The sequence below is a fragment of the Tripterygium wilfordii genome, chromosome 13 (genome assembly GCF_013401445.1).
Source record: "Tripterygium wilfordii isolate XIE 37 chromosome 13, ASM1340144v1, whole genome shotgun sequence".
NCBI classification, from domain to species: Eukaryota; Viridiplantae; Streptophyta; class Magnoliopsida; order Celastrales; family Celastraceae; genus Tripterygium; species Tripterygium wilfordii.
In genome coordinates, this window is record NC_052244.1 from 3,788,124 (window position 1) to 3,800,551 (window position 12,428).

At 37.0% G+C, this 12,428-nt stretch overlaps 1 protein-coding gene across 1 annotated transcript; it reads right to left on the minus strand.

Moving 5' to 3' along the window:
• Positions 1–4,889: 4,889 nt before the first annotated feature.
• On the minus strand, positions 4,890–5,950 carry LOC120012821 (probable calcium-binding protein CML35). Its single transcript, XM_038864354.1, has one exon. The coding sequence runs from the start codon at positions 5,803–5,805 to the stop codon at positions 5,146–5,148; it is 660 nt and encodes a 219-aa protein (XP_038720282.1). The 5' UTR covers positions 5,806–5,950; the 3' UTR covers positions 4,890–5,145.
• Between the last annotated feature and the right edge of the window lie 6,478 nt (positions 5,951–12,428).

Genomic DNA, 12,428 nt, shown 5'->3' on the forward strand with positions numbered 1-12,428 from the left:
ACCCAGAGTGTTGAAAATATGGAGCTAAGGTCAAGCCCACATACTGGGGCCTAAATTGGGCCTATAACTGACTTGTTTTTTTTTGAAAGCAAAGAAACTTCATTAACTTAAATCCTGAAGAAGAGCATTACAAATGAAATCAGGTGGTGTACTACACCAAACATGGACACCAGTCAATGAACTTGCCGCTCTAGCTAGTAAATGAGCCACAGAGTTCGCTGATCTCCGCACGAAACAAATCCTATAGTTGTTTATCTCCTTCAAAAGAGATTTGCAATCATCAATGATAAGGCCAATGTAAGAGCTATCCAAACATGAAGACTTCATAGCCTGCACAATGATCAGCGCATCAGACTCAATAATAACATTGGAAATAGCATTATCTCTTAACCACCGAAGGGCCTCACGAAAGCTTAAAGCTTCAGCCAACCCAGCATCCAAAAACCCTCTCAAAGCGCCACTACCAGCAGCCTGCATTTGACCCAAACCATCACGTAACACCCAACCGAACCCCAATTTATTTTGAGCCTGGAATAAAGCACCGTCCACATTACACTTCAACCAGCCAACACTTGGTTTTTGCCAGTAACCTTTTAACTAAAAAACTTAAGTTCAAGAGTCCCGTTATTTGTATTATAAAGTATAAACCACTAAATTCCTACATAATTTTTCAAATGTGGGACTTTTGTGTGAGTATGTTCTAACACTCCTTTTCACATACATTCCCAAATATGTGTCTCCTCCTTGGACGCTTCAAATTTTTATGACCATTTTGGGTCATCAACAAATATATATAGCCTCCTTTGAGCTTGCACCAAATCCACCCACCCTTGGGCCATTTTTCCCCTTCAAATGGGCCTCTTACCTTCTCGTGTTGTCGTCGAATCCCCTAAGCCATGATCTTCCCTAGAGTGGGAGTTTGGGCAATTGAAGCTTGAGTTGTCTTTATTGGCAGGAGACGCCCCAAGCCAATGACTATTTTAAGCAGAGTGTTATTTTAACATCAATCAAGTGACAGATGAGGAGTAGATATCGACAGTCGGTGTGAGTCTGAAAGGTAAAGCATTGAGCTGGTACCAACAGGAGGAAGTGTGAGCACCCATCGTTGCCTGGCCATCTTTCTGATATGCTTTGTTGCGGTGTTTCTGAAATTCCCAGGGGGCAACGCTCATGAAAGCCTAGTGACTTTATGCCAAGAAGGAAGTGTCACCAATTACCAGGAGCACTTTTGAACAAATCTTTGCTCCTTTGCATGATGTTGACGAGTAGATGCTAACATGGGCTTTCGTTAATGGGTTTTAGGAAGAAATACGGGGCAAAAATAACGATGAATATACCTGTTATACTGGCATGCTTAATGGACCTGACCCATCATATTGAAGAGAGAAACTTAGCCCTGGATTATGCTCGTCACTTGAAGATGTAGCACCCTCCCTTCACGGGAGTGAGTCGTGGGAGTGATCTCACTAGTAGTATTGGCAATCTGCTAGATTCGTCACTTCACACCCTAGTGATCAATGTTGATCAAAACGTTAGCGTAGATATAATGATGTTCCAGCCACGATGTGAAAATATGGAGCTAAGGTCAAGTCCATACACTGGGCCAATGGGGCCTAAATTGGGCCTATAATTGACTTTGGAATCGTTTAACTAAAAAAAGTATGCTCCATTTGAATGAGAGGATAAGACTTTGCATAATATAAAATTATCATTTAATGAAGTTATTGGGTGTTTGAACGTTTTTTAAAATACTCGGGATAGTATAACTTTATACAAAAGTGGTTATAAGATGTTGGCCGTATAATATTAAAACACCTCCAATTCATTTTTATTTTATATGGAACACATCGTATTGAAGAGAGAAATACAGACAAAAATAATGATGAATCTACTTGCTATACTGGCATGCTTAATGGAGCTGACCCATCGTATTGAAGAGAGAAACTTAGTCCTGGATTGCACTTGCCACTTGAAGATGCAGCACTCTACCTTCACGGGAGTGAGTCGTGGGAGTAATCTCACCAGCGGTCTTGGCAGTCCGATAGATTCATCACTTCACACAACAGTGATCAATGTCGACCAAATGTGAGCGCAGATACAACAATGTTCCAGCTATGGGTGTGAAGAGTGTGGGAATTGGCTGATTACGATTTCTTGCATTCAAACTTGAGGGACAAGGTTGAGGTTTTAGGAAAGGGAGTTGATAGACCTATCACTAAGCCATTTTAGTGGAAAAATATTGATTAAGTGGGAACTCTTTTGTAATTTAGAGGCCTTTGGAGTCTTAAATAATAGTAGATCGTGAGAAGGGGCAAACTTTTGGGCAAAGAAATTTTTGGAGGTTTTGGGCCCCTGGCTACTCGAAACTCGAAAGTTAGGGTTAGGAGGTTCTATTCTTCTCGTTTCAATTCTTTCGTCAGATCTTGGGCCATCATAAGTGTAGGCCCACCATATACTCAAACTGTTTCTGCTCCAAAAGCTCTACGTTTTTGTCCAGCATACTTAACCCCTACAATGGTGTAAATAACTGCATTTTAGATGCCTAATCATGGTCATCTCCTTTGCATCTCCAAGAAGTCTCAAATTTTACACTTATTCATGGTCATCTCTCATCATTTACAACTTGAAGCTCTCCTCCCTTAAAACGTTTATGGACATCAAGTGGATGCTTATCTATTTTGTAATTTTTTGTTTTGGTTCTTGTATATTCTCAGGCCATCTATTTTCGATGCCCTGTTTTGTTTCTTGTACTGTTTTTGTTGTTTGAATATATTGTTGCTTTATCAAAAAAAAAAACTGTGTGGCCCATTGAATTGCATCATCATATTCATGGTAGAGTGGTACTCTCCATATTCATAGATCCTGCGTTTTAGATTTCTTATCTGGCAACTGGCATGAGCAATCTAGAACCCAACCATATTAATTAATGTAATGTTTGTTTGTTTTTGGTGGCGCAATTAGTATGATGGGGACATCTGATGAGAAGAAATGCAAACACTTTAAGAAGGAAGTTTCCTGGAAAGTTGGTAGCCTAGAAAGCAAGAAAGAAGACACACACAAGTCACAACCTTAGCATATACGACACACAGCTTTATTATCAATAAACATTGGAGATGGAGAGAGGGAGAGAGAGAACGTCCAATTCCAATATGTGTGTACTAATTCTAAGCAGAAAATGTTGATTTTCCTTGTGTCCTCCAAACAACATTAACATATACGGCGTTTTCAATGGCAAGGGACAACCAGACAAGATAGTGATTTGTTGTTTATTTACAAGCTAATCTTAGTTGTATTGGTATGCATGTCTTTATCCATGGAATTTTCATCAAAAATTAGGTGTTTAATGCTATGGAAGAGTCTCGATTGCAACAAAACTTATTTTTCAAATTAGTCTCCACTTATTTTTCAAATTAGTCTCCAGTTAGAATGTGTAGGAAATCATATTTGTAATTGGAAACTTCTTGGGGAGGGACTCTTAGATAGAATTGAACGATGAGATTTTATACTACTATAAATACTAGTGGTTTAATAGGGTTTTTGGTAGAAAAAAAGGGCTTTGTGCGTGAGGTTAGAGAGAGCAAAGGGTGATAACTTTATGGTTTATCTTTTGGAATTCTTGGTGAGAGAAAATTGAGTGTGTGGTTATACAAATTTTCTACATAATGAATTTTCTTTTGATTGTCTTTTGACAACGACTGTGGTTTTTCTTTCAGGCTTGAAGGTTTTCCACGTAAATCTTGTATATATGTTGATTGTTGCTTTTTTCAGTTTCAATTTCTCTATTATTGTGTTGATTTATCTATTAAAGAGGAGAGCGAGTCTAGTTTTCCCAACATTATGTAGCTCTCTCCCCACCAAACCAAAACCAAAACCAAAACCAAAACCAAGAAATTAAATGCCTGATTGACGCCATATACAGGACTTTTCCACCTCCCAATTACCAAATCATTATTACGAGGAAAGTGTCTGATCAATACCCCCATGCATGCATGCAGCACTCTAATCCATCCATACATGGTAAATCTATGAACTGGCCTTAATTTTCTTTGTCAGAGTATCTGTCATTTGACACCAAAATAACATTTTCTTAGACATTCTCCTTAAATTATTACAAAGATCTGAATAAAGGAATCTTGTCCATCAATTAATTATATAAGTAAATTGTTTAACAAGATTGGTGCGTTGAAAAGTAATGATGAATTATTAATGACCTTGCACTAAGGCCTCTTAGGCTCTTACCCGATCCGATCTCCCTATACATCCAAATTCAGTGTCTTAGAGCATCCACACTGGTGCTCTTTAGAGTGTTTGAAATCATACTTTCTTGATAAATTTAGTATTATATATCTACAATGGTATATTTTGACACTCTAAAATATATGAAAAATTTGTAGCTATTTTATATTTGGAGTACTTATTGGTTCATGAATGGTGAAGAGAGAGATGATGAAAATGAAGAGAGAGGTGATAGAAATGAAGAAAGAGAAGAAGAGACGAAAAGGAGTATGGAATGTTGGCTCAAATGTGTTCATTATAAATGTATTCGAATGTAGTATTTGTTAAATTGATAATTGCACAAGAATTTATGTGTTTTGAGTGTGAACATAAGTGTGTCCACGGAGGATGCTATTAACATAAACAAATTTTGTGATGAAGAAAGTCTAGGTCAACATTTCATCATTAATGTGCCGTTGGAAAGAAAATATAGATCCAACCATTTTAATTTGGGCCCACCACAAGCCCAAATTCCATAATAGTGTTGTTGTCAACTTTAACTCTATATAATTATGAAAGTGATTCGATTGATTAAATTAGATATATGTATATTTAAGATTCGATTATGATGAGAAATATATACTTTTAACATTATTTAAAAAAAAACATAACTCTTATGATTATGGAATGAGTCTCATATATATTCGGGGGAGAAAAGCACAACTTTTTCACCTTATGATCAGTCAACCACAGCCGTCCATCCATATATATATATATATTCGGAGGAGGAAAGCACAATTTTTTCACCTTACGATCAGTCAACCACAGCCGTCCGATCTATTTACCTTAGCTAAAACCCACACCCAAGGGAAAAAACCAAGAAAAATGAACGGTGTATGATCATCGGGAGCATCGCGATCGCAAGATTAATCACGCTTGGAGCTCCATCATACGACAGAAGTCATCAAAACACACAAACCCGTCCCCCTTTTTATCCACCCTGGCTATCATTTGCCGGCACTCGTCTAACGTGCACCGATCATCCGCAATAGCGGCAAACACACCCTGTAACTCCTCCGCTGTGATCCTACCGTCGTGATCGGTGTCAAAGAACTCGAAAGCCTCTCTCATCTCGGCGTCACATGCCGGCTCGTAAGCCGACCCTATCCGGCTCATCAAGGCCTCCACGCTGATACACCCGTCTCCGTCACTGTCAACCTCCCTCACCATCGTCGCCACCTCCTCCAGGCTCGGAGGCTGCGCTCCAAGCCTGCTTAGCAACGCCTCCAGCTCGCTCCTCGAGACAATCCCATCATTGTCCCTGTCTATAATCTTGAAAGCCTGCACAAGCTCCCCATAAATATCGGACCAGTCACCCGAAATCTCGGGAAGGACGCTAGTAGGCGTCCCGACATCTGCGCCGACGTTGGTCGAACGGGGCTTGTGGTGGGTCAGAGAGGAGTCGGAGGAGGACGACGACGTGGTGCCGGAACCAAACGATGATGGGTCGGATCTGGAGACCATGGACCGGTCCTTCTTGGTCCGAAATAGACGTTTTGGGCTGAACTTACTGATTTTGATAAGTGTCATAGCGAGAAGAAGAAGACCCAGAAACGGGAATTGAGAGGAAGCAAACAAATGCAGAGAGAAGAATAATTAAAGAGAGAATGGTATGAGGGGAAAGAGGGAGGAAGGTAACGGGGTTAAATGGAGGGAGTGTGGGCAGTGCCATTGCAGCTTCCAGGAAGCTTCACTCTTGTTCCTACTTTTTTTATTTATGTCTATATATATATATATAATTATATTATTATCTAAATATTTATTTATTTATTTTGTTGATTTTTTGGTGTGATGTGGAAGAAGTAATAGAGGAAGACTGTGTGTTCCTTTTCATCTTGGGATTCTCGGAATGACAGCGACCATGGAGGAAAGTTGTTGCTCTTTTTGCAGTGGCTTTTGTCTTTCAGCACTTTTGTTGGGAACTAATTAATGTGAATAGGATTTTTAATTGAGAAATGGTAATATCATTCCCTCAAAATTGTAATCCCACCCTCAATTGATTTATTTTTAATATTTTATATATAATTTATTTTTGATTCTTTCGATTTAGGTGTGATTTGACATTTTATTCTCATTCCAAAAATTAATTTTCCCTTCAAATTTTTAATCTCACCTCTCAAATGATTGAATTTTATTTCATATATGATTTGATATTTGATTCTTTCGATTTGACATTTGATTCTTATTTCAAAAATCATAATCTCATGTTAAATGTAAACAAATTAATGAAATTTGATTACCATTTTAGCCTATGTGTTCTATACCTCCACCTCATCATGCACATATTACTATCACAATAGGATTTGTGAATGGTAATCACTTCGTTGAATTAGTATTGACAAATGGTTACCCAATGTCTCATATTATGCAAACGAATGGGTCACTCCGTATAGAGAATTGCAGCATACATTAAATGTACCCGTTAATCTGCGTTGATTTGATGTGATAAGTTTATTTTAATTAATTAATGGGGTGTTAAAACCAATTAGGGGGTGAGAAAACTAATTTTTGAAATGAGAATCAAATATCAAATCACACGTAAATCGAAAAAATCAAATATCAAATCATATATAAAATAAAATTCAATCATTTCATGGGTGGGATTACCAATTTGATGGGGTGGGATTACTATTTCTCTTTATAATTAATTGACTCATAATTTACTAGGAGTAATTTATTTTTTGATGAAGATTATATGCACCCAAAAATAACTAAGTACGCCCCAGTGAAAAACATAACGATACAGTTTGGCAGCACATTTAAAAGCCCGCGTTCTATTTTGTGTTTTCTCTCAACGGGCTAGCATGTTTGGTGAAGTCGAGTTCCATGTGTTTCGGCCTGCAGCCCGTTGAACCACATTTCAGCCCATAGGAATGGTATAAAATTACGCGATTGCCCTTACATAAATGTAAATTGCCTAAATTACGCTTCTACATCAAAACCCTAAATCTTACGTACACTACTCCTCCCACTTCACGCTCTCCACGAGAAGCACAGGCATAGCGTTAGCTACGCACTTCACCCTGTTTCCTGCTTCGACTAATACGCATAGCTGGATAAGCACATCTTTACTCCTCAACTCAGGTATTAATCGATTACTTACTTCTATTTATTTTCCCTTTTGGCTGTTCGGGAGGTTAGGGCTTGATGTTCGTGATTATATACTGGTGACAGAGAGTTGATTTTGTTGTTTGATGTTGTGTGCGCTATAGTTGTTAGTAACGGTCTTCATGTTTCAGGCATGGAAGCCAGTACAAGTGGAGTTGGAGTGAGCACTTCAGATGACCAACCATTCATTGGTGAGGACCTAGAGATGACAGTTAGACGTGATATGATTGTGGCGGAAGTTTTTGCATCGTACTAGATTACTTGCTTTTTGTGAATTGTGACAAGTAATCAAATTATGTCAAGTTCTTTATTTTATATTAATGTACAATGTAAACATGTCGTTAATTTATATTAATATTATTATTTATCTAATATAACCTTTATTTATATAAGCCAAATGCTAAAATGCGTTTGACAGTACCTTACCACAGTTTTACACCTCACAACCAGTGGCGGACCTACGTTGAAGGCACTGGGGGCACTTGCCCCCAGTGAAAAAAAAAAATTTAATGCTAAATATGTTAGAATTAGTTAATTATATGTCAAATAAAGTTTAAGGCCCCCAATCAAAAAAATTGATGCCCCCAATCCATTAATTTTTGCCCGATCCACTAATTAGTTTAGACCCAACTCAACCTCATAAATCTTAGAAATTGTTTCATGTGACGCTACAAATTCAACAAAAAAAGCTCAAGCACATGGCCTTTTGAGATAATTGCAATCATTTGATTTTGTTTTCAATTTGTAATTAATGTTGACTATGTTGGGGATTACATATGAATTATCATTGGTTTTGCAAATAAAAGATGGAGACATGTTGAATGCTATTGTGATAATTACAATATATCTTCTTATTGCTTTAAATTATTATTGCTGTGTTTTTGTATTTGCAATCAATAATCATAAATCGATTACATATTGAACCGAACAAAAAAAATTTCAGGGGCGCTGCCTCCGAACCCCCGCAATACTTTTGTGCCCCACTGATTCAAATTCTTGGGTCTGCCACTGCTCACAGCACCCCCAAACAACACCAACATTATGTAGTGCATCCTTTTCATATTTTTTAAAAAAATACCATCTACACCCCTCTTCTTCCTCCTCTGCCTATGGTTTCTTCTCCTTACCATCAAAGAGGCCAAGCCGCTGCTCCACCTTCGTCATCGGCAAATGGTATTTTTTTCCACCTTCGTCACCAACAATTCAGTTCCTCCGCCTTCGTCACAAGCAAAGAAGTGACCGGACCTCTATTTTGAGGTCCTAATACCACCTAATTAGGGAGTTCTAGTATCTTAAGTAATGTAATTGTGTTTAAATAAGTTAGTTTTACTCTTATTATTGTCTTTCATTGGTTTTGCAGAAAATATGATTAAACCGACAAAATTAGAAGCTCTCGGGATTGAAGAAAAGTTCATAGAGATGAAGAATTGTCCGGACACCTTCATTGGATGTTCGGATAATTGAATCAAAGGGCAAAAAGGTGAAAGAATCATGAAGCTACAGCTAAAAATGAAAATCAGCACAAACTGTCCAAACAGATTTCAACCGTCTGGACAGTTGGAACCAGAGGGTTTAATTGTCCACACAGATTTCAACTGTCCGGACAGTCGCCCGATTTCTGCATTCCGAGAATGATTAATTGAGCTGGGTTTTTGGGTATCTCTCAAATGTAACCAATGGGAGAAAGCTTTGTAAGGGTAAATAGGTCATTATACTTGTAAAAGAGGAGAAAACCCTAAGATTTGGACTCTCTCTCATTTTTAATTCATCTCCTCTCCAACTTCTTGCCTCCATTGTTTTCTCTCTACTTCTCTCTCTAAGTTTTTCTTGGTTTTTCGTGATTTTGTTTGTAAACATTGATTTTCATCTATAAAATTGATGTTTATACCCATTATGGTGAGTGGCTAAGTTCCCTTTCTAGTTTCTAGTCCCAAATGGTGGATGCTCGGTTTCGATTACTCAAGGTATGTTCAAAGAATCGTAGTTTCGATTTTTCTCTTTTAATTTCGTGATAGTTGTGTGATTGGATCTATGGAAATGACATATTGATGGTATTTTCGGATTGTCTAGTCTAGGGATTGCATCTAATGTGTTTAATTGAGAATTGTTAAACCCATTGCATGATTTCCTTAATTAATTGAGTTTTTCATTGCATAACTATTAATTATGTGTATTGATGATGGAGTTTTGGGTTAAATTAGGAATATGCATGGGAGAGTTATGGTTAATTGATCTTTGAGTGTGAAACTAGGGTGTTAGCCAAGCCAAGCCCCAAGGGGGAACATTAATTCATAATATTAGGTGCTTATCCCTTTGCGTTCATCGTAGATTAAGAGACCCGATGGCCTACATGTATGAATTGAAGTCTTATAACCCAATTCTCTTTGCATATGTATGATTGATAGTATCACACAATGCATTGTGTATGGTTGTGTGTGTTTGCAATGATGCCTTGAGTATGAGAACCGAGTAGCCACCGGGACGGACTAGAGACTAGGTTTTTAATTAATTGTTTTAAATCCAATTTGTGCTTACTTTGATTACAAAATCGCTCATGCTACCGAGTCATTCGGCCCATTTCTTTTACTTGCTTTTATTTGATATTCATTGTGTTTATTAGTGTTAGCTAGTCATTTGCATATCATTCACTTCAAATTTGCATTGCTTCCTCGTGGATCGATACCGGACTCACCGGTTTATTACTTGACGATACCCTACACTTGGGGTAAGTACACACACACACTTTGGTATCGGTCAAGTAAAGAGGCCAAGCCGTAAAGAGTTCATGATTGACTCGCTAGGGTTTGCAAATTGGACGGTGGAGATCATAGTTTCAGAATCTGGGTGGCCATCAAAAGGCAATTCAAGTGACAAAAGGAGGCATTAGTGAGAGAAAGAAGGAGGCGTTAGTGAGTGAAACTTCGGACTCTTCAATGGGGAAGGTTCAAAGGTTTATGAGGTGGACTTGAGTTGCAGTTTTGGTAGCAACAGAGGAGTCTCATTTGAGAGATTAAGAAGTGGTGATGGCAAAGGAGGAGGCCATCCTCTTGGGTGGGTTTCGTTCTAGTTGAAGAAGATAAACAGAGAAGGAGAAGGAGGATTTAGGGTTCATATGATAGGGAAAGTGGGGTTTTAAAGATTGAGTATTTTGATGAGATTTTTTAGTGTACTTAGTAAGTCGTGGAATGCATATAGTGCTCATCTTTTTTTTTTTCTAGAGTTTTGAGATTTTTTTCCAGCAAAAAGAGACTTTTGTGATCTTTTCCTTGACCTGTTCTATAGGTATACCTAAAATTAAATCCATCTACTATATTTCAACTACAATTTGAGAAATTATGAATCTCACTTTAAAAAACGATTTTTGAACTAATTTTATTGTCAAAATATTTGAATGAGCTTCATAGATCATTATCTTGAAAGAACGTTGAAATTCCATTGTCTTTAACCATGCTAATAATATGAGCTTCATGGAATTGAACATAAATTCCTATTTTCAACCTAATTCTATCGTACGGGCATGACATCAAAAGTTTAAACATACATTAAATGTCTGAAATAAATTTATATGGTGTCGTTCCCAATTACTAAAAATAATAATCATTAGTTTTCATTGATCATTTTAATGATCGGTGATATTCATTTTCTGGATGAGAACACTTAAAATATTTACACAAAAAATTGCGACAAATCCAAAATGTAAAGATAATTTATTAAGTTTTTTTGCTGCGTCGTTTTTTTAAAACAATTACTGTGGTCTTGCTTTATTTAGTACATAGGACAGATTAAAGCATTATCTAACTATCAAGATAAAACCCAACAGTGTGGGCATTATCCTTGTTCACTACATAACAAAGATAAGAAGCCTGTTAAATATCAGTGGTGCTTGGTAGCCCATATATTGATAGTCCAAGGAAGCCCAAATCTCTTTAACGAAATTTTAAAACGTTTTTAACTCTCAAAATACATGTTAGTTTTTTAAAAAATTACATATTTAGAATCAGCGCGTAAAGCATGATACATTGTCTATGAGTTTTATCGGGTAAATCTTAATAAAATATGTTTCAGTAGTCTTTTAATTCATGTGGGTCAGTTAAAGAGTTATCATAAGAGTCTAAGTCAACATTAGAATCCGGTGAGCTACGGACTTGGTTAAAATTATCACAAGATTAATGAACCAGAAAAATTAATCCATAGATCCTTTTTGATTCTTTATTTTGACTTCGTTGCATAGAGTCCATAAAAATGTTTTAAGCATCATTTTCTATGAAAATCATCCCAATGACCATTTACAATTTAAAGTCCTCCCCCGCTAGCTTTCTTTATGCTAAAACTGAAAAGTTGACATACGTGTGTGTTGGGGTAGAATATGGATAATCATGACGTATGTGTCAAAAATAAGGTATTGTGTATTTTATTTTAGGAAATGATTCCGCTACAAGTTCATGGTTCACGTAGTGGAGACGAGATCATCAAATGCAATTGGGTATGACTTCGTTCCAAAAAAGAATGTGCAATCTCATTTCTATATAATTGTTGATCGATCTCAACCCTATGTACATTTTTTTTTTCAATCGTAGATTTGGCGGAACTCGTCCTACTAATGTTTTGAACTCTATATGGAGAGATCTATTATCAAGTCAAAAAGGCCGCACTCTTTTTGAGTTGCATTCTCGAGTGTATGTTGCGTTTGGATTAGATTTTAATAAATTATTAGCCCTAAAAAAAACTCTCGATATTGTCAAGACTATAAAATAAAATAAAAAAGATGATATTTCGTTATTGTTTTATCTTGTTTTAAGAGCAACACGATGTCGTTTAAACATTTCACTCGTTTTACGTTGAGATCAAAACAACACCATATAGGATTCCGTTAGTCAAATAACGATCAATGAATGAAAAGACCCACGATGCAGCTAAAACAAAGGATAGAGGTATCGTAATTCTTTCAATTTGAATCAGAGAATTTGAACGTAGAAATCGCCTCAACCACTTGGTGTGGTCATCACTTTTGCCGTCATCACAAGAGGTTAGAATCCCACAACCCA